Source organism: Urocampus carinirostris, chromosome 20 (genome assembly GCF_059441175.1).
Source record: "Urocampus carinirostris isolate Australia breed hairy pipefish chromosome 20, RoL_Ucar_1.0, whole genome shotgun sequence".
NCBI lineage: Eukaryota > Metazoa > Chordata > Actinopteri > Syngnathiformes > Syngnathidae > Urocampus > Urocampus carinirostris.
In genome coordinates, this window is record NC_142368.1 from 23,302,949 (window position 1) to 23,329,279 (window position 26,331).

The following is a 26,331-nucleotide window of genomic DNA, read 5'->3' on the forward strand; positions in this document are numbered from 1 at the left end:
GTGTACTCACTTTTGTGACCTACTGTATTAAGGTAAGAAAGCTATGCCAAATGGATCTTAAAAAACAAAACAACTAAAATGAGCCAAGTTTTTTTGCCGTTTGTAAAATAATATTTTGATTTCTAACCTAATTCGGTTTTACATTTTACCGTATTATTTTTTTCTTCAATGCAAATGGTTTTGAGGATTTGCTGCACTGAAAAGAGCAAATTAAATTCAGCAGGGCAACATAAATAAATGAATAGCAATGAAGTAACTAAGAGAAAGTAAAAATAGCATGTTTTAAAAACCAGGGCCTCAGCAATGGGAGTTTAGTTTACACTGATGAGTTTTTAACAGAAATTATTATTCATTCGTTAATACATTTTCCAGCCGAATGTCTTCACTATGGGTTTGCTGGGGAAATTATTATTATTATTTTAGAAGTGATTTGACTTGTATTAAATCAGCGGGAGAAAAAAAATGATTTTAAAAATGTAGCTGATGTTTTGTCATTTTTTTATTGTATGTCTCTCAATAAATCTCTACAAAAAGTATTTATTTAGAAATAAATGCCCAAAATGATCTGACTATCAAAAATCCTGACCTTTTTCCAGATAATTTTCCTCATTTGGAATATAAGTGTTCTTAATATAGTTACAATATAGTTCAATATTATAATTAATACTTAAAGAGAAGAAAATCCCAAAAGGGCAACATTTGAATATTTTAAATACCTCAATTAATTCCAATGTACAGTGGTACTTCATTTTAGGAGCTTAGTTTTTTTAAGTACTGACTTAAATAAACAGTAGCTGAATTTTCACGATACAAAATAGTTAAAAACTCATTGGTGTGCTCCCATCCTCCCAAATGCATACAAGTGGACCTTAAATAGCTATAAAATACATCTAAAACACATTCAAATAGTAATTAAACATAAAAAAACTGTATAAGATAAAAACGATGATATTAATGAAATAAAATGTGAATTTATTATGTGCACTATAATGTGTGCGCGTGCAAAGAAGGGGGCAGGGGTACAAGGAGGAGTTATGGAGATCGCATACCTGTCAACGTTTTCCCCGTAATTTATACGTTTTTTGGTAGTTAGACATTGTGTACTTCGTATAAAAAAATGAAAACGGAAAAAATAAAAATATGAAAAAAGACCGATCTTGTCTTGCCCCATTCAACCCGAATCCCTATTATCTCTGTCACTGGTAGGAGACGACAAGGTCATTATAGATTGCTAATATTTGTCGCAGTATTCTAGATAGTTTGTGCTCCTGTGAGTAAATAGGTCCAGCGATGTGTTTGCAATGTTTAGTTTTGCATAATAATATTTGCAATCATTAATAAGGGTAGAAAGTGGCTGAGGTTGACAGGTATGAAATCGAGAGACTGTTAATGATCAGGCCTGACAAGGGTTTTAATCCAAGGGATTAAAATGAGCTGGAGTTTGAAATATGTCCACTTGATGTCACCAAAGCAAAGTGACACTTGCAAAGCAACAAGATTTGTATTTCTCTCTCTGTTCTTTTATTCCCTTTTTCGCTCTCTCTTTTTTTTGTTCTTACTGTCTCTCTCTTTCTCTAACTATTTATATATCTTTATTTTTCACACTCGGTGTCTTTCTTTTCTTTTTTTTCTATTTCTCTCTCTTTTGCTCTTTAATTTTTTTCTCACTTTCTCTCTTTCTTACTCTCTTTTTCACAATCATTTGTTTTCCCTTTCCCTCTTTTTATCTATCTGTCTCTTTTTGACCCTCTTTTTTTGTCTCTCTCTTTCTTACTCTCTTTCCGATCGCTTTGTTCCTCCCTTTTCTCTTTCTCTTACCCTTTTGCTCTCTTTATTTCTTTCATTCTATCATTCTCTTAAATCTATTAGTATGGTCCCCTTGATTTTTTTTTTTAATAGCATGTGGCTCCCAGCTAAAATGAGTTTGACACCTTTGCAGTACAGCAACGTCTAGCGGTCAAATAATACACAATGCTCCTTTTGTGTTTTGGTAAAGTTTGCAAGACCCTTTGTAACCGGTTGATTTAATCAATTGGGATGTTGCTGTGAGTAGAAAAAGTATTTTGGCTCGATTGTAATTTGTCAGCCAGCAAGCTGCCGGCCAGTTTTGTGCCGGCGTCCTGTCACGCGCTCCGAGCTGGCGACCTCAATGGCTGCATGAAGAGCGATCCTGACAAATGTTGGCACCTGCTTCTTCACCAGCAATGGGGGGTTTATTGTGTACGTGTGTGTTTTTGTGCGTGTTTGTGTGTGTGTTGTTGTTGTTGTTGTGTGCCTGTGTATGTAGCAGCATGGACCACTGCTGGCACATGCTGCATCTACCAACACCTGCTTTGCTGTTTTTAGCTCCCATTAATACATCTCACGGCTCACGGGACATCGTGTAAACATTCAATCAAGGGATTCGCTGCATGTCTTCAGATTCTGCTGTTTTTAGCACTTAATGATCCGACGAAGAGACGCTCGCTGTCCGACACTTGAGTACAACAGGACGCCAAGGAGAAAAGTGGGAGGGGCCCAAAAGAGGCGGGACTTGTCAACCTAACGAAGCACATTTATTCGTGAAGCAATCGGGTTAAGGGGGTGCACGGCCCATCAAAGTGCTTCTAGAAACGCTTCTCCCTCACTGGTGCGACACACGGTCACCTTTGCCAGAGTGAGACGTCTTCACGTCATTTACAATCTTCTGTTTGCAGGGATTAGGCATAAAGCTCCGGTGCAAATAAAGTTTTCGCCTTTTAGCAGTTTTTTTTTTCAATCAATTTTGTTTGCAGGAGATTTACTTTGCAACCAGCAACAATTGTGCTGATGTTTTCAGGAAAGTAGTTTCAACCTGTCCTTTAATACTATTGTAATATATATATATATATATATATATATATATATATATATATATATATATATATATATATATATATATATATATATATATATATATATATATATATATATATATATATATATATATATGTGTGTGTGTGCGTGTGTGTATATAAATAAAATAAAACAAAGAGAGAAAATTCAAGAAAATAAGGAGTAAATTCATCACAACTTCCAAAACGTTGACGAGTTGAGATCTATTGACGTATATTGGTATTCTATGGGGCAGCGCGGAACAGTTCTGAGGTCATGGGATCAAACCTTCCTGTGTGGAGTGTGCATGTTCTCCCTGTGCTTGCGTGGGTTTCCTCCTGGCACTCCGGTTTCCTCCCACATTCCAAAAACATGCATGTCAGGTTCATTGGCCAGTCTAAATTGTCCCTAGGTGTAAATAAGCGAATAAGTTATCTGTCTCTGTTTGCCCTGTGACCGCCTGGCAACCAGTTGAGGGTGTCCCCTGCCCACTGCCCGAAGATAGCTGGGATGGGCTCCAGTAGCCCCGCGACCCTAGTGAGGATAAGCGGTGTAGATGATAGATGGATGGTTTTCTATTCAAAATCTTTGCTCATTATGAATGCAAAAGGATACAATGATGCCATTTCACTGCAAAATAAAAAATTTTTTAAGCAGTTGAAATTTTGCTAATTTTAAATATTAATTTTTGTATTTTACAATATTTTTTGTTTAAATTTTGCTTTAAATGTATTTTTCTTGTATATTGTAGCTCTCAGTATTGAGGGGAATATCAAGTAAAATAAGGGGGAAGGAATTTCAAAGTTATCGGGAAAACGATATTCAATACTTAATATTTGCGAGATTTTCATATAATTTTGGTTGACGCCATTTTTTTCAACTGTCAGCAGAACTTTTCTGATTAATTTTTTCTCTTAATTTCAGAAGTTTGAAATTAAATGAACAAAATAGGGAAAAAATTATTAGTTTTTTATGCTAAAAATATCTTGTTCCATTGTCAGATAATATGTAATTCTTTAAAAAGTAATAATACACCTAGTTATTATTTTAAATTATTTTACATAACTATTTTTTGTAATTTAAGAAAAACCTTTTACAGTATTGAACTGTGAGAATCAAAGGAATTTTTTTTTCCTGGGACTTGTAGAATGTGAACAAAATAGCTGGTAAAAATATACATCCAGAACATTTAATTGCATAACAAATTTAAATTAAGTGTAGTTTATCAAATTATTTAAGAAAAAAAAGATTGTACAATTTTTTTGACCGAGACTCCTCGAGGAAGTTGATTACATTGGACCACGCACACAATACAATTGAGCATGTGAGCCTCCAAAAAGTTATCTAAAATACAAAATTCTATTTGAATGTATTTAGGGTTAAATGATTGCAAACACTTAAAGTGAAAAATTAAAGTCTTTTTATACATATTTTGCAGATTTTAGAGAAAAATCAGGGTAAGAGAAAGATGGGGACACGAAATGCCGCCTACAAACAGAATCACCCACATAATACATAAACATGTGTCCAAAGAGAGTAGGCTAAAGCAGAAGCTTTTAAGTGCCTCACCATAGCTCATGTTTTTAAAAACATATTTGAAATCTGAACAGGAAAACAAAACCGTATCCCATAGAAATTGCGGTGTTTTCGTATTATTTTTGTATTTATTTTTTGCAGGCAACATCGAGTACAGCTGCCCGGCCACCAACGAGTGTGAGATCACCAAACGGAGACGCAAGTCGTGCCAAGCGTGCCGATTCATGAAGTGTCTGAAAGTGGGCATGCTCAAAGAAGGTCAGATCATTTTGACTTTTGTGCTTGCCAGAGGTCAAAGTAAAAACAATCCCTCGTGGTCTAGAGACTCCACGTGACGTCTCTTTTGTGATGTAACAGCTTGGTGGTATTTGCTCTAGGAAGCTTGTGTGTCACAAAGTGAACTTGGACCCCCAACCCATTAGTTAGCCCCCCTGCCTCACTTGCTGACTGCCCGCCTGACGTATAAATCAGGGCTTGGCGGCGCAAAATTATGAAAGAGCCATATTGGTCAAAAATAAATAAATGAATACAAGCTTTATTTACGCCTTATAAGGAAGGCACATACTGTATACAGATACATACACTGTATATCCATAGTCTTACGTTAAGAATGCTTGTGTCATGTTTGTCATGCCACAGAAACCATATATTTTTCCATTATCAAACTTTTTTTAAAGTTCCTGGAGCGCCAAAGAGCTTCAGAGCCACCTATTACTGACCCCCTTGCTAAATGCTTTGCGAAAATCTTAGCTGTGTCATTTCCCTCCAAAGGGATATCAGTAGTATACTGTTTTTTTCAATGCTAATCATGTTACAGCTATAGATATTATTTTTTAAAATCAAAGAAAATGATAATAAATAAAGTACAAAAAAATAATTAAAATTCCATTTGAATTAACTTTAGTTACTTTCAAAATCTTTGAGAAGAGTAAAAAGTCGTAGAATAATTAATTTGTAGATAGTAATGGAAATTTGATCATTCTTGTTGGTCAAAAAAGATAACATGCCAATGAATAGCTCAACATAACGATTATCTGATCATTTTCATTGGCATGAACATGGTAAAACAATGTAAGAATTTATGAGATAACAGGGGCTGATTTTAATCTTGATTTTTTTTCATAAATAATGGTTTCAAAACAAGGTGTAAGCAGAGTTCTTTCGTAAAAATGTCACAAAAAAATGCAAATGAATCATTTATGGATGTATTTCCCTTCAGCTCTGTGGACACAAGTGAGAGAGAAGAGAGCGTGCAGTGTGTGCTCACCCAATCAAATGGTTCTGTGTCCTAGCATTTTAGGGTAATAACAGTTTGTTCTGTGGGTTTTTATCATAAATTCTCTTAACAGTGAGCATACATCATATAATAAGTTTCTATATAAAGGATCCTTTAGCAATTTACAGCCAAAATTGCCTGTAAATTGACTGTAAACTGTATTTAAGACATTGGTTTTTATATACTGGATCGAAAAGTTCGCATTATTAGTGTTGCTTCGGCTTAAACCAACAAACTCGAAAATAAGTATCAGATTTGAAGTGAATCAGTGGAAATTTACACAAGTAGCATTTTATCTCCGAGCCACCTATACTGATGAAAAGAGCCATATCTGGCTCATGAGCCACAGGTTCCCGACCCTGGTCTGAACAGCTAAGGACAACAACGCCTACGTTGTGCAGCCTGTTAATTAAATCTACACAGATTTGAAAGAACAAGAAGTCAATTTGCAATCCGTATTGATCACTTTTTAAGGCGTGTTAGGAGAGTAGGAGGCGGGGGGGGGTGCGTTTTTTGGGGGGGAGTGTATGGGGGAGGGGTCTTCTGGATTTAGCTTCAAACTGTTAGGCATAAAATGATGTCAGTGTGTTTGCTGGGAACATGAGGCTCCCCGCGGGCACGTCACGTAATTAGGTTAGTGGATAGTCGGTGTCAGGAAATTGAAAGAGCATCCTAATCGCCTCCCTTTTGTGTTACGGGGGAATCGAAAAGGGAATTGAGATGAGTCGCTGGGAAAATTTGCGCCACTCGATCCCCTTTGACCATATTTAAAGTCTGTTTCCTCCCAAAAAAGTGCCACCCGCATAAATAAACAACTTCGATCATTGTTTGAATTATTTTAAGGGACACTGTGTCATATTTTAGCACTTGACTGTATTGTGTAGTGCAACTGAAAAAGAGTGCTACAAAGCACAAAAAAATCTAACAAACAGTAGATACTCAAAGTGATCAAACCGCAATACTTTTCGTCTCATGGTTTTGTACAGCCTTTTAATAGGTTTATTTTTTTTGGGGTGGTAGCCGTAGAAGCAAGATGATGGACAACTATGTAGGCGAGCCTCATGTAGAGTAAAATAAATTATTTTTAAAGAAAGCACATATATATTGTGCATGTATTTTTGCCTGTTATTCAAACCAATATATTCTGTTAATGCAAAAAGTTTTGTTCCCACTAGGAGGCGTTAATTATTAAACATTTTCAAATTAGAATTTGGGTCCAATTCAAATATTTTGATTTGTGATCATTCATTTAGTCTAAAGAATTTATTATTATGATAATTAAAACCGAGTAAATATATTTGTCAGGGATTGGTGAGTTCTACACATGGAAGAGTAGAAATACCAGGTATCGGTATCAATGCTGATAATGCATAATAATAATGCAAGTTTTGTTCCCACTAAGATATCAGTAGACAAATAAAGTACCGTATTTTCCGCACTATAGGGCGCACCGGGTTTAGGGCGCACCCTCAAAAAATAGTTTTTGGTCCTATATCTTCCATAGATAAGGTGCACCGGATTATAAGGCGCTACAATGGGAACGTCGACATAACAGTCAGATGATTCAGTCAAACTGATTACCCCCTTAACTTTCCCAAAGCTTGCAAAGAAGCAAATACGTGTCTCAGACACGTGCGGATGCGGTGTCCGTACGATGTCACTCAAATGCATCATCATCTCATCATCTCATCTGCACCGCTTATCCTCAGTAGGGTCCCGGGGGTGCTGGAGCCCATCCCAGCAGTCATCGGGCAGTGGGCAGGGGACACCCTGAACTGGTTGCCAGCCAATTGCAGGGCACACGGGGACAGACAACTCGCTCAGTCACACCTAGGGACAATTTGGACCGGCCAATTCACCTGAAATGCATGTCTTTGGAATGTGGGATGAAACCGGAGTGCCCGGAGGAAACCCACGCAAGCACGGGGAGAACATACAAACTCCACACAGTAAGGCCAGGAGCTGGATTTGAACCCACGTAGGAGGTTCCCACGACCTCAGAACTGTGCCGCACACGCGCTAAGCACTGCGCCGCCGTGCTGCCCGTCACTCAAATGCATCATTTCAAATATCATTCGGAAGGTTTAAGTCTTGGGATTCAAGAAATGCCAACCATTCCTTAGTTTCTATTTTCTTTTTCGCTCGCAACTTTACTGTGCATATGACAATACACACTTGGAATTGAGTTTAATTCATTCAACTCATCACAGCAACATCAAGATCGTTCTAAAACAAGATACCAGGAAAATATAAGGCCGCATAACACGTTACTTTGAAAAGTAACTATAGTTACTTCCTACTTCTTCCACAAAGTAATATTAGTCTATAATTTATAAATGTAAATGACTAAGTACCCGAATAGGGGCCAGGTGCTTTAATCGTTGACTGAGCTCAATTTAACCCTACACATAGAGTTGAGCATGTAACTTTGAAAAAGAAATTACCGTATTTTCCGCACTATAGGGCGCACCGGGTTATAGGGCGCACCCCCAAAAAATAGTTTTTGGTCCTATATCTTCCATAGATAAGGCGCACCGGATTATAAGGCGCTACAATGGGAACGTCGACAAAACAGTCAGATGATTCAGTCCAACTTATTACCCCCTTAACATTCCCAAAGCTTGCAAAGAAGCAAATACGTGTCATAGACACGTGCGGATGCGGTGTCCGTACGATGTCACTCAATTGCGTCATTCCACATATCATTCGGAAGGTTTAAGTCTTGGGATTCAAGAAATGCCAACCATTCCTTAGTTTCTATTTTCTTTTTCGCTCGCAACTTTACTGTGCATATGACAATAAACACTTGGAATTGAGTTTAATTCACTCAACTCATCACAGCAACATCAAGATCGTTCTAAAACAAGATACCGGGAAAATATAAAGCCGCATAACTCACCTAAGTTCTCACGTTCAATAATGATACGCAATCATGGTCTTCTTACAACCGTGAGTGTAGTAAATCCAGGAGAGTAAAATGTTTACAAATACAGACTAATGAAACATGTTTCTTTATGGCGTAGTTTAGCAAGCTTGCTATTCAGTCATCTTTTTTGGCCAATTGCAGGGTTTGTTTTGGCCCTCTAGCGTATCCGAGGCTCCGAATAACTTTAGCCAATAGCGATCGATTTAACGGATGATTGACACATCTTTTTCGGCCAATTGCAGGGTTTGTTTCGGCCCTCTAGCCTATCCGAGGCTCCGAATAACTTTAGCCAATAGCGATCGATTTAACGGATGATTGACACATCTTTTTCGGCCAATTGCAGGGTTTGATTCGCCCCTCTAGCCTATCCGAGGCTCCGAATAACTTTAGCCATTAGCGATCGATTGAAATGATGATTGACACATTGGTTAGCCCATGAAACGCCGGTATATAAATCCCAGCATACACCACGGACTACTCCACGTTCGGGGGAAAATCGAGTCGGCGGCTGATGCGTAAGTTGCGAGACCTTGCGATTTAATATTGAGCCATATATAAGGCGCACTGTATTATAAGGCGCATGGTCAGCTTTTGAAAAAAATTAAGACTTTTAGGTGCGTCTTATAGTGCGGAAAATACGGTAGTTGGTGCCCTCTAGCGACCGCTTTACAATAAGGAACTAGAAACGACTCTGATAATTTTGTGGAAATATAAATAAGTTCACGATTCACGGATCCCTTAAATGCCTTGTCGTCGGGCAACCACTTACTGTTGTGTGTCTCGGGTGAATACAGCCTGGCGACACCCATCCCACTCCAGGCTGTTTTTTGGGGGGTAGGGGTTTATTGCCCCTACACAAAACAGGTTTCCATGGTTACCTGTCAGGACCAGAACAGAGACAGGACCCACTTGCATTACGTTTTTCTCAGTTTTATTGGGAAGAAAGGAAAGAAAGGAAAGGATTGCACCCACGATCTGGTGATCGCTGGTCGCGGAAAGCAGATCGCTCTGAACGCGGAAGTGGGACTTCCGTGGCAAGCGATTGCGGTGTCGGGAATGGAAAAAAACGTTTTAGTAGCAGGGACAGGAGAGCAAAAAACCTGGTCGGGATCAGCAACGAGTCGAAAGCCAGGAGAGCAGAGTAGACGGGGTCAGGATCAAAAAACGGGTCGAAGCCGGGGAACAGACAGGAGCAAAAACAGGAGTGAGTCAGGGTCGAAGAAAGCTCTCCTAGAGTGAACTGAGGTTCGCAGACGGACTGACAACAGGTGACAGATAGACGTGGGTTTAAATAGTGACAGGGAGCCAATCACAGTCCGAAGCAGTTGGCGCCAAAGGAGCGGGCACAGGTGCATCACATCGGTAATCATGACATTACCAGGAGCAGAAGAAGCCTTTTTGTCTGACTCAGATACAGCACCCTTATCAAGCGGCCGCCACTACTCTATGATGTAAAGCATCATCCAGTCATTCAAAGTTGAACTGTTGTGCACGTACATTTTCCATTAGCCATTTCTAAAAACAAATATTGTTTGTTTTTTTCCAGGTGTACGTTTAGACAGGGTGAGAGGAGGTCGGCAAAAATACAAACGGAGGATGGACGCAGAGAACGGAGGCTACCTTGGTCTCACCATCCCGCCACCAGCCAAGAAGCCTTGTAGGATTTACATTTATTTGACTTTATTTCATTGAAACAAAAACCTTTTTAATTGTAGGGGTTTGTACATGTTCTTGAAATCCTTTAAAATGCTTGAATTTTAGTGTTGTGCTTTCAAGGATTCATGAATGCTTGAATTTCAGGTGACGTGCTTGTTAATGCTTGCAATTTTTGCCACGTGTTTTAAGAAGTCTGCTTAAAATGACGCAAACTGCTTTTTTGTGAGTTGGCTTTGCCATTGCACTTCTTCTTGCCTCATGATGAACTGCAGCTGGCATTCTTTTGTATGGTATCATCCTATCAAGTGTTATTGCTCCTATGGGTCGCACTTAAGAGGACGTGTTCATGTTACACATAAACAGGCCACTATGAAATGTGTATTAATGCAAGGATTACGTAACAATTGTGTTTTCCGGGGATCAATTGTAATGGGAAAAACTTCCTGCAAACAAACTACATATTACAGTATTTTTTTACGCAAAAACTATTTATATAAGTTTTTATCAAAAACTAATATACTCAAGATGAAAAAAAATCTCGTATTGATAAATTAACACACAAAATTAAAAATTGCATATGTAAATTGCAGATATATTTATAAAATGCACGAGTTACACCATGAAATGAAATGAAATGATCTGCATTTATATAGCGCTTTTCAAGTCAATGACTTCCCAAAGCGCTTTACATTGTGCTTCACATTTCCCAATAGCGGCCATGATCTGTGCAGCCATGTAAGGCGCTAACCTGCTTATTGGGGGTAATTGGGGGTTCAATGTCTTACCCAAGGACACTTCGACATGTAACACGGACAAGCCGGGATTCGAACTGGGATCCCTTAATCCTAAAACGATCGCTCTACCTCCTGAGCTACACCAGACCTTTTAATGGTACTGGAGAACTCGGAAAAGTGGCTTTGAAAGGCTTTAAAAAGTGGTTTAATTTGGCCATTAAAAAGATGTACAAACCCTGTAATTGAGGCTCTCATATTAACCTGATATTGAAACAAATCATTTGTTTTTGGATGAGGACAACGTCAAACTACAACAAATCCCTCCCTATATACCATATTTTCTGTACTGTAAGGTGCACAGCATTATAAGACGCACCCCAATGAAAAAGTGTTTTGTCGTATATTTTCCATACATAAGGGGCACCAGACTATTGGGCGCTACAGTAGGATTATCAACAAAACAGTCTGGCAGGTCTGTTAAACTTTATTAACCCCTTAAGGATGATACGCAAATACATGTCTCAAACACGTACAGACACTGTGTCACCATTCACTGATATACGTCATTGGAAAGCTTAACCTCTTGGGATTCAAAATGTGCTGATAATTTTAAAATATTCTCATCACAGAAACCTATGTTAAGATACCCGAAAAATATAAAGCGGGGGTGGCTCACCAAAGACGTTGTTTTGCAGCTATCACATTCAATGGTCTCCTAACATCCATGAGTATAGTAAATCTATTCGTATAAGATATTTACATATTCCAAAATACACAATAATGTTTACTAATAAAAAATGAAAAAATCAGCCAAAAAACATCTCTGCATCGATGGAGGTTGCCTGTTCCAGTATACAAATAAACAGACTAGTGAAATGATTTTTATCTAGGCTATAGATCAGCCTAACTTGTGATCCACATATTTTTCGGCCAATTGCAGGCTTTGTTTTACCCTACTTTAGCCTATACGATCCTGTAAATGCTAAAAAGGCCCCACCTTCTTTACCTCTGAATAACTTTAGCCAATAGCCACCGATTCAAATCAGTATATATATATATATATATATATATATATATATATATATATATATATATATATATATATATATATATATATAGATATATAGATATATATATATATATATATATATATATATATATATATATATATATATATAGATATATATATATATATAGATATATATATAGGTATATCAGCATACATGACACAATACTTCTTCTACGGAGGAAAATCGAGACGGCAGATGATTACCGTAGTTGCGACTCAATATTGATCCATATATAAGTCGCACCGTATTATAATACGCATGGTCAGCTTTTAAAAAATATAAGGCTTTTAGGTACACCTTTATAGTGCGAAAAATACGATAAATTATTTTTTGTCCTCTGTTCCCCGTAGTGACGAAGATCGTGTCGCATCTGTTAGTGGTGGAGCCCGAAAAAATCTACGCCATGCCCGATCCCAGCATGCCCGACGGAGATATCAAGGCCTTGACCACTTTGTGCGACCTGGCCGACCGAGAGCTCGTTGTCATCATCGGTTGGGCCAAACATATCCCAGGTAAGATATATTCGGAGGTTGCCATTTTGCTACCACCTTGGGCAGAATTCCCTTTAGGCAGGGGTGTCAATTTTTACCGAGGACCACATCAGCGTAATGGCTGTCCTCAAAAGGCCTGACTTATGAATGAAAACTAAATGTAACTGAATGCTATGTAAAATAAATGAAATTACTCTTTACTGTTAAATAACTCATCACACCCCTGACATTGTATTTTTTTAAAATGTCGTTACACAAATATAATCTGTTAAAAAATTCATTTATCAAAATATCAAACATTTTTGGGATCAATTTTTAATTCCACTCATTGGGATTAAATGCAAACACTGTCGCGTTGTGGTGCTCAGCTGTCGCTTTCGTGGGTATTGTAGTCATTGTAGGAAATGTAGTTTTTTTTCCTCAAAACACGCTTGACAAATTCATTTTTAGACGCTCAGACAATTTTAGCTTCCACGGGCCACATAAATTGATGTAGCGGGCTACATTTGGCCCTAAGGCCATGAGTTTGACACATGTGCCTTGAAAGATCCATTTTTGGCAATCGAGTTATGCGCAGTAGGTACGTAGTCCTGTTGTAAACGAACAGCAAGAAAATAGATTGGAGTTCTTTTCTATTAATATTAATTTATTAAAGTATTTGGGTCCACAAACTAAATAGCCTGTGGTGTTAATATACAGGCTCACTATTTTATTATGTAGAAAGTCACACTTTTATGTTTTTGCTGTGTATTAACATAACTAAAGAAGATTACATAAACTCACTATTTAACATGCCGAATGTCCTATTAGATTTTCCAAGATTTAACTCAATGTATTGTAGCGAATATGGGTGGTAAATAAATTATTCCAGCAAACAAATTATTGACCAATTGAATTAAAGAGCCGAGTTTATTCCTTCCAAAACTCGTCTCGCCTTTTGGAGCACCACACATTTTTACATCATTATGTCAGGAAAACGGATGAAAAACCTTGTTTGGTTATTCTGAAGGGTGGCTACACACACTTTAGGTAAATTCTTTTAATCATTTTGATAGTTCAATATACTTTAATCAAGACACAGACACTCTTGGGTTTATGGACTTTTCTTTTACTAATCATCGACTGAAGAAGCTTAAATAGAACACAAATCAATAATAACAAATCAAAACAAAGACACCTAGAAGTTGAGAACTTAAACTGGCACCATTGGGATCGACAACAACATTGGCTTGATAATTACGTTACTGTATTTTGATAGTTCCCCCTTTAACGTCACACCAATACCAATACCTAGCAACAACGAGATGTTGTGCGAAGTTCTGCTTTGATGAAGATGACGACACAGTCTTTATATCCTCGGCTGTAGAGCAATGAGGAATCCTGGTAGGCCTGGCTCGAGAGCCGGTTGGGACGAAGACCACAGGATGCAGAGTGTTGAAGTGTGCTAGCTTGAGGATTCTCTGAGGTCGCTGGCTTTGTCCCACTGGTTTGGCCGCAAGCTTGATCAAGCTTGGCTGCTGACTTGGCAAGGTTCTCTGGCTGCTTGTTGAACTAAGACTTGGTCAGGACTGGCCAGGATTTTGGTCCAGTTCTTCCTTAACGATATGCCCTGTTGCCTTCTGGCTAGCCAATTCAGACTGCCCTTGCGAGGTAAAACGTGTACGAGCTCTGGGTTCCGATCCCTGGGTTCCGATCTCCTGGGAGTGGCGGACCCCTGTCGTGGAGTTGTCACAGCAACCTTTGATGCGCAAATACAAACAAACGTCCCCCTCCCCAACCTTAGATTCCACCAGTATCAGTCAGATAACATATGTATGATTGACTTAAAACACTGTATTCACCTGACAAGTTTTGACAATGTTTGATCATTTTCTAGAATTGGGAAATTGAATTCTGAGCAAACGTTGAATACTCTACAGCACTGATTATTAAGGGCACAGTGTGTATTCATTAGTGCCTCCAAGTGTTACAAAACGTCTTTCATTTAAAAGAAAAATCAATATTGATTTAAAAAAAGAGCAAAAATTCATGAAATATCATGTAAATGTGCATTTTTTTTAAATACTTGTAGGTTGAGACATTAGCAATCATTTTACATGACATTAATCTTACCTATAGGGAGCTGAAATAATTGTCTGACATTTTGCTGCGTAAGGTACCCCAAAAAAATAAAAATCCTCTCTATAGACAAAGAATGAAAAGAAAAACAGTGCGGTTGGGTCTCTTAAAGTCTCCGTAGTTTGTATTATACTTTGTGATTTCAAGCACTTGATTTTGGTTTTATAACACGATACAGCGACATGTAGTGGTCAAATAAAGCACACCCTTTAAGTCCCTTTGAGTTAAATGTTGACATACAGGGTCGCGTTTTTACAAATCTTTTTACATATACTTCTTTTTTTACATTGTCAATGTAATTGATGTGTGCTCACTGTTTGGCAAACAGGATTGCACGTTTCCTTTTCTTTTAATTCACTCTTGTCCATTTGCAAAGCAGATTTTCTAAATAAATAAATGCAGAAATAAGAAATCCGAGGTGCACCCACAGTCACTGTTCTTACACATGCACACACAGTGAAAAGATCATTATACTCTGCTGCTTGTGAGCACCTCAGGGAAAAGCCAGTCCCATATTCTAAAATCGAATCAATACAGAGCAACTGAAGCATTTTAATTGGTAGGGGGTCAGGGAGGGGGCGGGGCCTAAACTCCATCATATTGCATTGCAACTGCAAAGGATTAGTTGAATTATTCGGGGAACGTCGGCGAGTCGAGCGGGTCTGTAGGATCCGTCATTATGCAAATGAATGTCGCAATCGAGGCGAGGCTAGACTTTTTGCGATCCAATCAAAGTTGCAGCAGAAGTGATCGATGGCGACTTTCAGTGAAATTTTACGTTTTGTTTTTTTTATTCCGTTTATCTAAGTTCAGCTGTTGCCGGTAGTGCATCAAAACCACGCCCCTTTTTTCGACCTTTCCGTTACGTGACAACAGGCCACTCCAAATTATATGCATCGGTGTAAAGCCAAAGTCAAGTTAGACTATTTTCTTATGTGCCCTGCTGGCTTTATCTACAAATGCACAGCATGGTCAACAAAGAGGCGCCTTAAAGCAACTATGCGAGTGAGTTATTAAAGGAAATGCTTCAAATCGGCTGCTCAGGAGGTAGAGCACTCGTCTTGTGATCAAGAAATCGCAGGTTCGATTCCCGGCTCCTCCGTGTTATATGTCGAAGTGTCTGTCATGTCTTGCGCGGTTGCCATGGCGCCCAGTTGGCCCCCCCCATGGATACTGGCTGACTCGCATTGACTGATTGCTTCTGTGGGTACTTAAACGCGCCCCTTTCAACTTCGCTTGGCTGGATCGTTTGTTAAACCTGGTTAAACTCTGTGAGACTTATGTGAGACTTCTGTTAAATCCTGTTAAATGCCTGGTTTTGTAAATCTGCCCGTATTTGATCCTGTTTTAGTTTTGGTCTAATCCGTTTGTTTTTGGACATTCTTTTCTTTTGAGTGGATTTCTAATCCACTCCTGCGACCATCAATTGCCGGATCGATTGTGCGCCCTCCTCCTCTTCCCCAAATAAAATCGTGAGTACGTCGACGCGAATGGGTCCTTTCCTGTTTCCCGCCCCGTTCGGTGACAGTGTCCTTAGGTAAGACACTGAATCCCTAATGCCCCTGATAAGCAGGTAGGCGCCTTGCATGGCTGACGCCGCTATCGGTGTGTTTGTGTGTGTGTGTGTGTGTGTGTGTGTGTGTGTGTGTGTGTGTGTGTGTGTGTGTGTGTGTGTGTGTGTGTGTGTGTGTGTGTGTGTGTGTGTGTGTGTGTGTGTGTGTGTGTGTGTGTGTGAAGCACATTGTAAAGCGCTTTGGGAGGTCTTCATTGACTTGAAAAGCGCTATATAAATGCAGACCATTTACATTTACTTTTTTCATCCTGCGCTTTTTTTGTTTGATCCAGGTAGTGAAAAGATTGGTTATCAAAACAAAGGTGGAGTGAGTGGTTCCTTCAAAGGTTTTATTTGCAGAATATTCCGGGCACAAATGAGAGACAGACAAGAGCTGTAGCAAATCACATGTGTAATGACAAAAATGGCTTACAATCCTTCTTACTCTAACATTGTGGTCCACAAACTGAAACAAAATCTAAACCACTGGTACTCTAAAAATAAAGTACCAGTGGTGGACATTTAGGCTGCGTAACAACCCTTTCTAATGTTGTTCTAGGAAATCTTATATGACAAAGCTGATAATATAATTACAAAATTCCCACTGCATAATGAACATTTGTCTAATCTGGTTTAGTAAGTAACATCTCATCTCATCTCATTAGCCGTACTGCTTATCCTCATTAGGGCCGCGGGGGGGCTGGAGCCCATCCCAGCCATCTTCGGGCAGTGGGCAGGGGACACCCTGAACTGGTTGCCAGCCAATCGCAGGGCACACGGGGACAGACGACTCATTCGCTCATTCACACCTAGGGACAATTTGGACCGGCCAATTCACCTGAAATGCATGTTTTTGGAATGTGGGAGGAAACCGGAGTGCCCGGGGGAAACCCACGCAAGCACGGGGAGAACATACAAACTCCGCACAGAAAGTCTGGAGCTGGATTTGAACCCACGACAGGTTCCCATGACATGAACTGTGCCGCACAAGCGCTAAGCACTGCGCCGCCGTGCTGCCCCTAGTAAGTAACATGATCATGCTCAAAGCTTTTTCTGCCTGCAAAATAAAACACTACTCAAATAAATTTAGAAGTTGTATAATTATGATGAAGTTTGGGGGAAAGGGAGGAAAAAAGATAGAGTTAAAAAGAAAGAAAGAAATTAAGAGAGAGAAATAGAGAAGAGACAAAGAGACAGAAAGGTAGAATGAGAGATAAAGAGAGAAAAGAGAGACAGAAAAAGAGAAAGACAGAGCAAGAGTAAGAGCGTAAAAGAGAGAGTGAAAAACAAAGAGAGAAAGAGAGGGACAGAGACAAATAGATAAAAACAAAAGAGAGAGAGAGACAAAAAAGAGAAAGAAAAAAGGAGTGAGACGAAGAGAGGGACGGGGAGAGAAAAAGCGAGGGAGAGAGAGAAAGAGAGAGAGGGTCTGAGAATGAAAGAGAGAGAAAGAAATACATCTACAGTTGCCTCGGGAGTGGCACCTGGCTTTGGCAATATCAATTGGACATATTTAAAACTGCATCTTATTTTCCTCCTGCGCTTCTCCCAGCGTTATCTCAAAGTTGTCTCCCGGGCTGGATTAAATCACTTGGCTGATCTGGCCCACGGGCCGCATGATTAACACCCCTGTGCTAACCAGAGTCAGTAGCATGCAAAGAACTAATCATTTTTGAGAAACCAAAGTTGAAATATGAAGTGGATATTCTTTGATTTTGACTGCCTTTAGTGTCTTTGAGCATCAGCGGCAGCTCCCCTGACTCCAAGAACCCACCCGCCCCATACTCTTCCCTCGGGGGCCCCTCTCATCTCATTATTGCCTCTGTCTTTTTATTAGGCCTATTAGGGCTCTTAGGAGGCCTGTAATGATAGCAAATGAAGAGAGAGTCAACTGCTGTCTGCGTTCCGCTCGCCTGCCCGAGCCCCCAACTCGCTCGCTGACTTCATTGTGCCCAGTAGACCTTCGATTACTCATCCCGTTTTGGGTTGCCCAGCACAATACTATTGGACGAATGCGGAGAGTGAGCGCTTGGAATGATTGTGTCAAATGCGCTTACTCTGAAAGAGACAGTGTGTAGAATATTGTGTAGTGCTGGGGTCTCCAACGTGGTGCCCCCTGAGTACTTGTCCTGAAAATAGCCCACCAAATGAAATAAAAGGATCTGCAGTTATATAGCGCTTTTCAAGTCAATGAAAACTTCCCAAAGTGCTTTACAATGTACTTCACATTTACCCATTCACACACACTCACACACCAATAGCGACCTTGCAGCCATGCAAGGCGCAAACCTGCTTATTGGGGGCATTAGGGGTTCAGTGTCTTACCCAAGGACACTTCGACATGAGCCGGGATTCAAACTGCGATCTCTTGATCTACCTCCTGAGCTACTGATTTTCTAGTAAAAATATTTAGATATTTATTTTTTAAGCAAGTAACAAAGACAATACAATGAAATCTATTCAGGTTTTTTAAAATCTGTATTCATCTTTTTACATATTTATTTGAAATACAACCAACTAAATTCCAATTTATGGGTTTTATAAAGCGAATAAGCAGAATGAGGTTTTTTTTTTTGCAAACTATCTCGCTAACGTTTTAGCTTTGTAGCTATCATCCTACATATTTAGCTATTTAGTAAGCTATTAGGCTAGCTTTTTACATTTTTTACATGCTTGCTGGCTAACTTTTTACCTTTTTTTTACTTTTTAGCTATCTAGCAAGCCATCTGGCTAAGTTGCTATTTCAGAAATGTATATCAACCTGGGTGCCCTTTGCGCTGATTAGTAACACAAAGTAGCTCTCAGCTTGAAAAAGGTTGGTGACCCCTGGTGTAGTACAATTGAAAACAACTGCTACAACACAAACGCAGGAATACAAACTACAGAGACTCAAAGTGACCCTTAGAGTTGGCACGGCACCTGAGTGGTTAGTGCATCCGCGGCACAATTTTTCCTGTGCAAAGTTTGCATGATCTCCCTGTGCCTGCGTGGGTTTGCTTCGGGCTCTCCGGAATTCCTCCCACATTCCAAAAACATGCATGTCAGGTTAATTGGCCGGTTCAATTTGTCCCTAGGTGGGCATGAGTGAGTGAGTTGTCTGTTTCCATGTGCCCTGCGACTGGCTGGCAACCAGTTCAGGGTGTCCCCTGCCCACTGCCCGAAAATAGCAGGGGTGGGCTCCAGCACCCCTGCAACCTTACTGAGGATGAACTGTGCTGATATTGGATGGATGGGTGGATGGTCCCCTTTAGGAAAATTTACTTCCACATGGGAAAATTACAGACATTACAAAAAATAAAGAAAAAATACTGCAAAATGACAAACATACATGACAGTGGGACAATAAGAGCCTGTTGTTTAGAAGAGTAATAGTCGAGGGGATCAGGATTTTCGTGAGGTTGGCCCTCCTAAATCTTATAGGTCCGTATCTGCGCCCTGACCAGAGGTAAGATCGGATCCCAAAAAATCCAGCTCAACCCGACCCAGGCCCCCAGGTATTAAAGACGACCCAGCCCGAGCCCGACCAATTAACTTGATTTGAGGGACCGAGCCTGGAGAAAACCCAAATATTCGTAATATTTCAGTTAGGGTTCGGGCTTCTGTCTTGCTGACGTTTTTTTAGTTATCCACCTGTCATTGTTCTTTGTTTTGTTATCTGCTTGTCGCATGGACTGCGCTGCATGAGAGGGGGAATGAATCTACCGCGCAGATCCTCCAACGCTCGGCACAAATTTTAAAAGAAACAAAGGACAATGATGGGTGGATAAGTTAAAGAAAGAAAAAAAGGCAGCAAGTGAGAAGCTCAGCCCGGCCACAATAATTAAAATTCTAGGCCCAACCCGACCCAAATTTCAAGTCGGGCTCAGGTCAGGCTTGAGCTGGGGCTAAAGCTCTAACCTTTGGTCCTGGCTGTAGCAGGATAAAGTATTTTTGTAATGGGTGAGTAATATCCTGGCCTATGGTGTTTGCCATTTGGATGATGGACCTGTTATTTAAGTTTAAGAGGTTGGATGTGGGTAGGCCAATGATTTTAGCTCCTGTGTATGTGATACATCTGAGTTTTGTCCAGTTCACAACAGAGAGCATTGTGAAAAAACATGGTTTGCACCCATTCACAAGGTTTGTGTTTTTTGGGGTGCCTGTAGCAGCAAGATGGCGGACAATATTAGCCTTTATTTAGGTGCACCTTGTGTTATGTAATATTAATAAATATTTATTTACCTTATGATTTTAGCTGCTGTGTATGTGATACATCTGAGTTTTGTCCAGTTCACAACAGAGAGCATTGTGAAAAAACGTGGTTTGCACCTATTCACAAGGTTTGTGTTTTTTGGGGTGCCTGTAGCAGCAAGATGGCGGACAATATTAGCCTTTTTTAGGTGCACCTTGTGTTATGTAATATTAATAAATATTTCTTTACCTACAAGTATTAGAAGAAGTTTTTTTTTTCGATAGTGTATTTTTACTTATTATTTCAATTAATGTTGTCTTAATTTATATGAAAAGTTTTTTTTACTACTAGTTGGTGCTAAATAACACACAATGTCCATTTAATTTTTTTTTTGTCATTTTCAATATTTTTTACGATAGTTTTATATGTGACAGTCAGGTAAAAGTTTTTATTCTCAACACTTTTAAAATAAGTTTGATTTATCAACACTCAAATGTTATAAAACGTCTTTCATTTAGGTTTTTTCCAAACTCACTTTTGTGTTTCGAAGTGGTTTCAGTCATTCTTATATCAAAAAGCCATTGTTTAATTAAGATTTAATTAGATTTAGATTTAGTTTTTAAGAGTGTATTCATTTCTCAAAAGAAAAAGAAACGATATCTAGTAGACTGATTAGAGAGGGAAAATAAGATGTCTTCCTTTGCCTTCCCCGTTTTAAGTTTCTCAGTTACAAAATATCATAAATCATTAATTGTACTTTATATAATTTATAAGACCGTAAACAACAGCATTTAAAAAAGAAAACATTGTATCAAAACTTGAACAATTCCCTACAGAGCACAAGACTTTTTAACTAAGGCAATCTTAAAAGTATTGAATATAAAAACCGTTACATTATGTGAATTGTTTTTATTAATAAAAATATTTGGTTAAACAAAATAAAATATGTTTTAATTAAATATTATTCAAGAAATAATTAATGTGAGGCATAAATCAAATTCTTGCCTAAACAAATCAAACTAAAAAAATGCTTTCATTTTTAGTGTCATAAAATTTAATATACTAAAATGAATATGAATTATTATAATATTCAATGATATACTGTATATATATATATATATATATATATATATGAGCAGGACCCATTAGGTAGAAGGATGCTCGTCTCCACATTTATTTTTCTTTCTGTTTTGTCAGTGTAGCATAAAAATGGTGAAAGTATGTGGCAGCACGGCGGCGCAGTGGTTAGCGCTTGTGCGGCACAGTTCATGTCATGGGAACCTGTCGTGGGTTCAAATCCAGCTCCAGACTTCCTGTGCGGAGTTTGTATGTTCTCCCCGTGCTTGCGTGGGTTTCCTCCGGGCACTCCGGTTTCCTCCCACGTTCCAAAAACATGCATTTCAGGTGAATTGGCTGGTCCAAATTGTCCCTAGGTGTGAATGAGCGTATAAGTTGTCTGTCCCTGTGTGCCCTGCGATTGGCTGGCAACCAGTTCAGGGTGTCCCCTGCCCACTGCCCGGAGATGGCTGGGATGGGCTCCAGCCCCCCCGCGACCCTAATGAGGATAAGCGGTACGGCTGATGAGATATATATATATGTATATGTATGTATATATATGTTTTTATATGTATGTATATATATAATAATAATAATAATAATAATAATTTCCTCGTATTGTCATTCTGTGTAACAATGTACACAGAACGAATATGCATGTGTATATATCTATGTGTATATATGTGTATCCGTATCATATAATAAAAAACAAGTCAAGGTACTTCAAATATTTGTTTTCCCATTGTACGACATGTTTTTTATAATGTCAACAAAACCAAAATAACATTGCAGTATATATTTTCAAATACAGAGCGGGAAAAAATAATCAAAAATAATTATTTGCTCGGTTTAAGTATTTTTACTGTTTTACTTAAGAAATAGGTTAATACTAAAATATTATGATAGTCACTGCTCACAATATCAATTATGTTGGACTCATAAGGGAGACAAACTTTTTCTTCCGAGTGCCTTTTCAGTTAAATGTAATGATAAAAAAATCCACTATTATCTGTAATCATTTATGGTACTACAATTTAACCAAACAGTATACCGGCCAAAGGGCAAGCCGCTGCGTTTTATTGTGGTGATGGTTCAATGGCGCTTCTTGTTTGGTCAAGTTAGCGAGACGGCAGTTGGCTGAAATATTGATATTCCGTCACGGCACGCTTCTACGCAACACTTCACTATGCCGCCTCTGGGCGACGCACCTTCCAGTCAGGGGAGGGCCAGCAGACACCACCTAACCCCCATTTCACACACCCCGAGTAGGGGGTCTATTCTGTCGCTTGAGTAAACTGAGTGGTAACAGAACAAAATACAAGAGCGGAGACCATGTTGGACCTTTTAAGTTGGAAAAAAAGCAGAGTTTCAGTAGTTTTGTTTTTCGTTGTTTTTTTTTTTTTAACTTTACATTTTTAAAATAAATTACTTTATTTATTTTAATTTTAGTAGTTTAAATCAATTAAAAATGTATGACTTATTAAAGGAGCGGTACAGAATTTGGAACTTTTTAACTTTGAGCCGCCAACTCTTGGCTTGTGTCATCATTGCAGCCTCAGTCAGCTCATTCATGATGCGCTAGCAAGTACATGCTTTTCTTAGACGTCCTCGAATAAACGCGGGTACGAGCATGTAAAAGCACAATGAGGGAAACAACAACTCATCTGCATCTGATGATTAAACAGACTTTAAACGACATCAGATAAATACATTGTAAACGTTATGTTTGTATTTTCTTCATAATTGACGTTGTCAATAAATGGGCCGCACGTATTCAACGTTTGTCACATACAATTTCAGTTTTAGTTGATACTGATTCAGTTTCAAGTCTCCAAAGTCCAATTGTCTCATTCGTTGGACCGTCTTTGTGCGATAGACATTGTGGTCGAGCTCAGCGCGCATCGATCGCGTGTGATTGCGCTAAATACTCTCTAAGCCTTTTGTTTCCCAGTAAAAGCGTCTTTCGGGGCTCAAGTGTTGAATTCCTGATGAAGCATGTGGTACAGTATTTACATCGACCCCCCTGTCGTCTTCCTCAAGTGGGGGCCAAACACTCAGCTAATCGTGTCGCGGATGTCCTCCATCAGCTGTCTGTTTGTCAGATGCAAGGCACGGATCGATGGCCCTTTGGCATTTGTTGCACTGATTACAATCTGCTAATCAATGACTCCACTCACCCCAATACCCCCACCCAAAACCCGAGTGCCCGTTTCTCTATTTGCTTGATAAGAAGCCTTGCGGTCGTCCGCCTATTTAAGCGACAATCGGACATCCAATCGGCATTCTGTTCTCCATGCGGGAGTGAAGGCTATTGTGGAGTTTCGGGTGCTTTATTTTTTGCTGACTTGATGACTTGTCCTCGGGCTCTCAAACGGTTTCTACAACAAGGCGGCTTTCACACACTTTATTGATTCAACTGCAATCATGGTAGTATAATTATCGCTCGATTCATGTATGCGTTCACAATGACCCTGTCGGTAACCCAAAAACCGATTGCATCTTTTTTGACTTTACTTGAAAGGCGCACTGTATAATATTGGACCACTAGATGTCACTGTATTGTGTAGTGGAACCTAAAACAAGTGCACAAAGAATAATACATAATTACAGAAACTCAATGTGACCAAACAGCATCATCTTTCTTGTTTGTTTTGCCCAGAATTTCTAAAGGTTTTCGTTTTATGGGGGTACCTGTAGCAGCAAGAAGGCGAACAATCATGTCAGCTCCTTCCATGTGAGCCTCGAAAGGTTTCAAATCAAGGGCCTACTAGCAACAATTATCATGCTAAGAAAGAGAGTGTTTCTTTGCTAACTTTGCTAATGTTGTGACATATCACCTAAAAATGCTACATTAATGATAACACATGTACATAGTAAGCTTTTCCTTGTTCAAAGGGATAGTGTTGTGCAATCAAAAATGAGTGCTACAAAGCACAAGGAGGGATCCAACTAATTAGATTCAAAGTGACCAAACTGAATCACTTTTCTTTAAATAGTTTTGCCCGGATAGGTTTTTTGTTTTTTCAGGTACCCGTAACAGCAAGATGTCAGACAATTATTTTGGTAAGCCCCATACTTTGCTAAAAAGCATAATGCGGAAAACAAGCTACAGAGCCTCATTTTATGTAAAATAAATACAAATTTCTCGACCTACGACTTCTTAAAAAATGCACTTTCATTAGTTGGTTCATGTATTTTTGCTTTTTTTTCAAATCAATGTTGTTTTTTTCAATGATTGAAGTATTTTTACCCCAATGAGGCGCTAAATAATACACAATGACGTTTTTAAGCACAATTTTTTTCTGCTAAGGTGTAATAAATGTAATAAATACTCAGTTGTGAACAAGATTTTTTTTTACTCTCAGATAATTTTGTTGGTTTTAGGTAATACCTTTTTCTATATTTGTTTTCAAATTTTATTTTGTTCATGTGCTTATTTGAACCAAACCTTTTTTATGATAACCATCGTGCATTGAGGAAAAACTATAGATATAAAAAGTGTGTTTTTTTTTCCAATACTGTTAGATAAGAAAAAAAAACAACGTGAGAATACATAAAATAAGCAATGGATTTGTAATAGTTAATATTTAGAATTATACATAATTTATACTGTAATTTTGTTTTGCTACATTGTTTCTCAACATTTTTACTAGTTTTTGCACAGTGTGGAGCTGCAGGAAATGTGAGAAAAAAACAGATCATACAATTTTATTTTTTTTAAAACCATGAATAGAGGAAAAATACTCAATCATCCACCCTAAAAATGAAGAATTGTTACCTTAATGATGTTTTTCAATTCCAATATTTCCCCTTTTTATTGAAATGTGTGCAGTTTATAGTCTAACGAGATAAGAAAAAAAAGTATATCTTTTTAAATTCCATAAAATAATCGAAGAGTAATTGAAGGGACAGTGTGTATTATTTAGTGCCTCCTAATGGTTAAGAAAAACTCATTAAAAATGACAATATCGGTTTAGATAATAAGCAAAGATGCATGAACTATAATACAAACATGCATTTTCTTAAATACTTGTAGGTCAAGAAATTTGCATTTATTTTACACAACATGAACCTAACCTAGTGTGACATGATTGCCCACCATCTTAATAATAATGGTACCCCGAAAAAAACGAAAACCTTGTGAAAGAAAATGAGGAAAAATGTTGTTTTTTTTCACTTTGAGTCGCTGTAGTTTTTATTCTTCCTTATGCATTTTAGCACGTTTTCTGCTGCACTACACAATACAGCAACATCCAGTGGTCAAATTTTTGATACCTAGAAAGATATCTGCGGACAGAAAAAGAAAGACTTGGATATATATATATATATATATATATATATATATATTTTTTTTTTTTTTTTTTTTTTTCTTCTTTTTTTGGACTGGAATTTTTGCACTGCACTCAAATCACCTTTTGCCTTCCAGGCTTCTCCAGTTTATCGCTGGCCGACCAGATGAGCCTCCTGCAGAGCGCCTGGATGGAGATCTTGGTGCTCAGCATCGTGTTCCGCTCGCTGTCCTGCAACGAGGAGATCGTCTACGCTGAGGACTACGCAGTGGACGAAGAGCAGGCCAGGAGCTCGGGCCTGCTGGACCTGCATGTGGCCATTTTGCCGCTGGTGCGGCGTTTCAAGAAACTGCGTGTGGATAAAGAAGAGTTTGTCACACTCAAAGCCATCGCACTGGCTAACTCAGGTGAGTCAGATACCAATGTATACCTATAGAGTGGCCTCTCGACATACGAAATTATTTCATTTTCGGATGGAGTTCATATCTAGAATTGCTCGTATCTCATCTTTTCCCCAGAAAAGTAATTTAAAAACAATTACCGTAAACTTCAGACTACAAGCCACTACTTTTTTTGCCTTATATTAAACACTTTGGCTTTAAC

At 38.7% G+C, this 26,331-nt stretch overlaps 1 protein-coding gene across 1 annotated transcript in view; it reads left to right on the forward strand.

Annotated features, from left to right (window-relative positions):
- LOC148346639 (steroid hormone receptor ERR2-like) overlaps positions 1 to 26,331 on the forward strand; it is a 64,266-nt gene that overhangs the window by 21,599 nt on the left and 16,336 nt on the right. The window contains exons 3-6 of the mRNA XM_088325573.1: positions 4,531 to 4,647; positions 10,138 to 10,248; positions 12,402 to 12,563; positions 25,866 to 26,135. Coding sequence (XP_088181699.1) covers positions 4,531 to 4,647; positions 10,138 to 10,248; positions 12,402 to 12,563; positions 25,866 to 26,135 — 660 coding nt within the window. The remainder of the gene's footprint in view (positions 1 to 4,530; positions 4,648 to 10,137; positions 10,249 to 12,401; positions 12,564 to 25,865; positions 26,136 to 26,331) is intronic.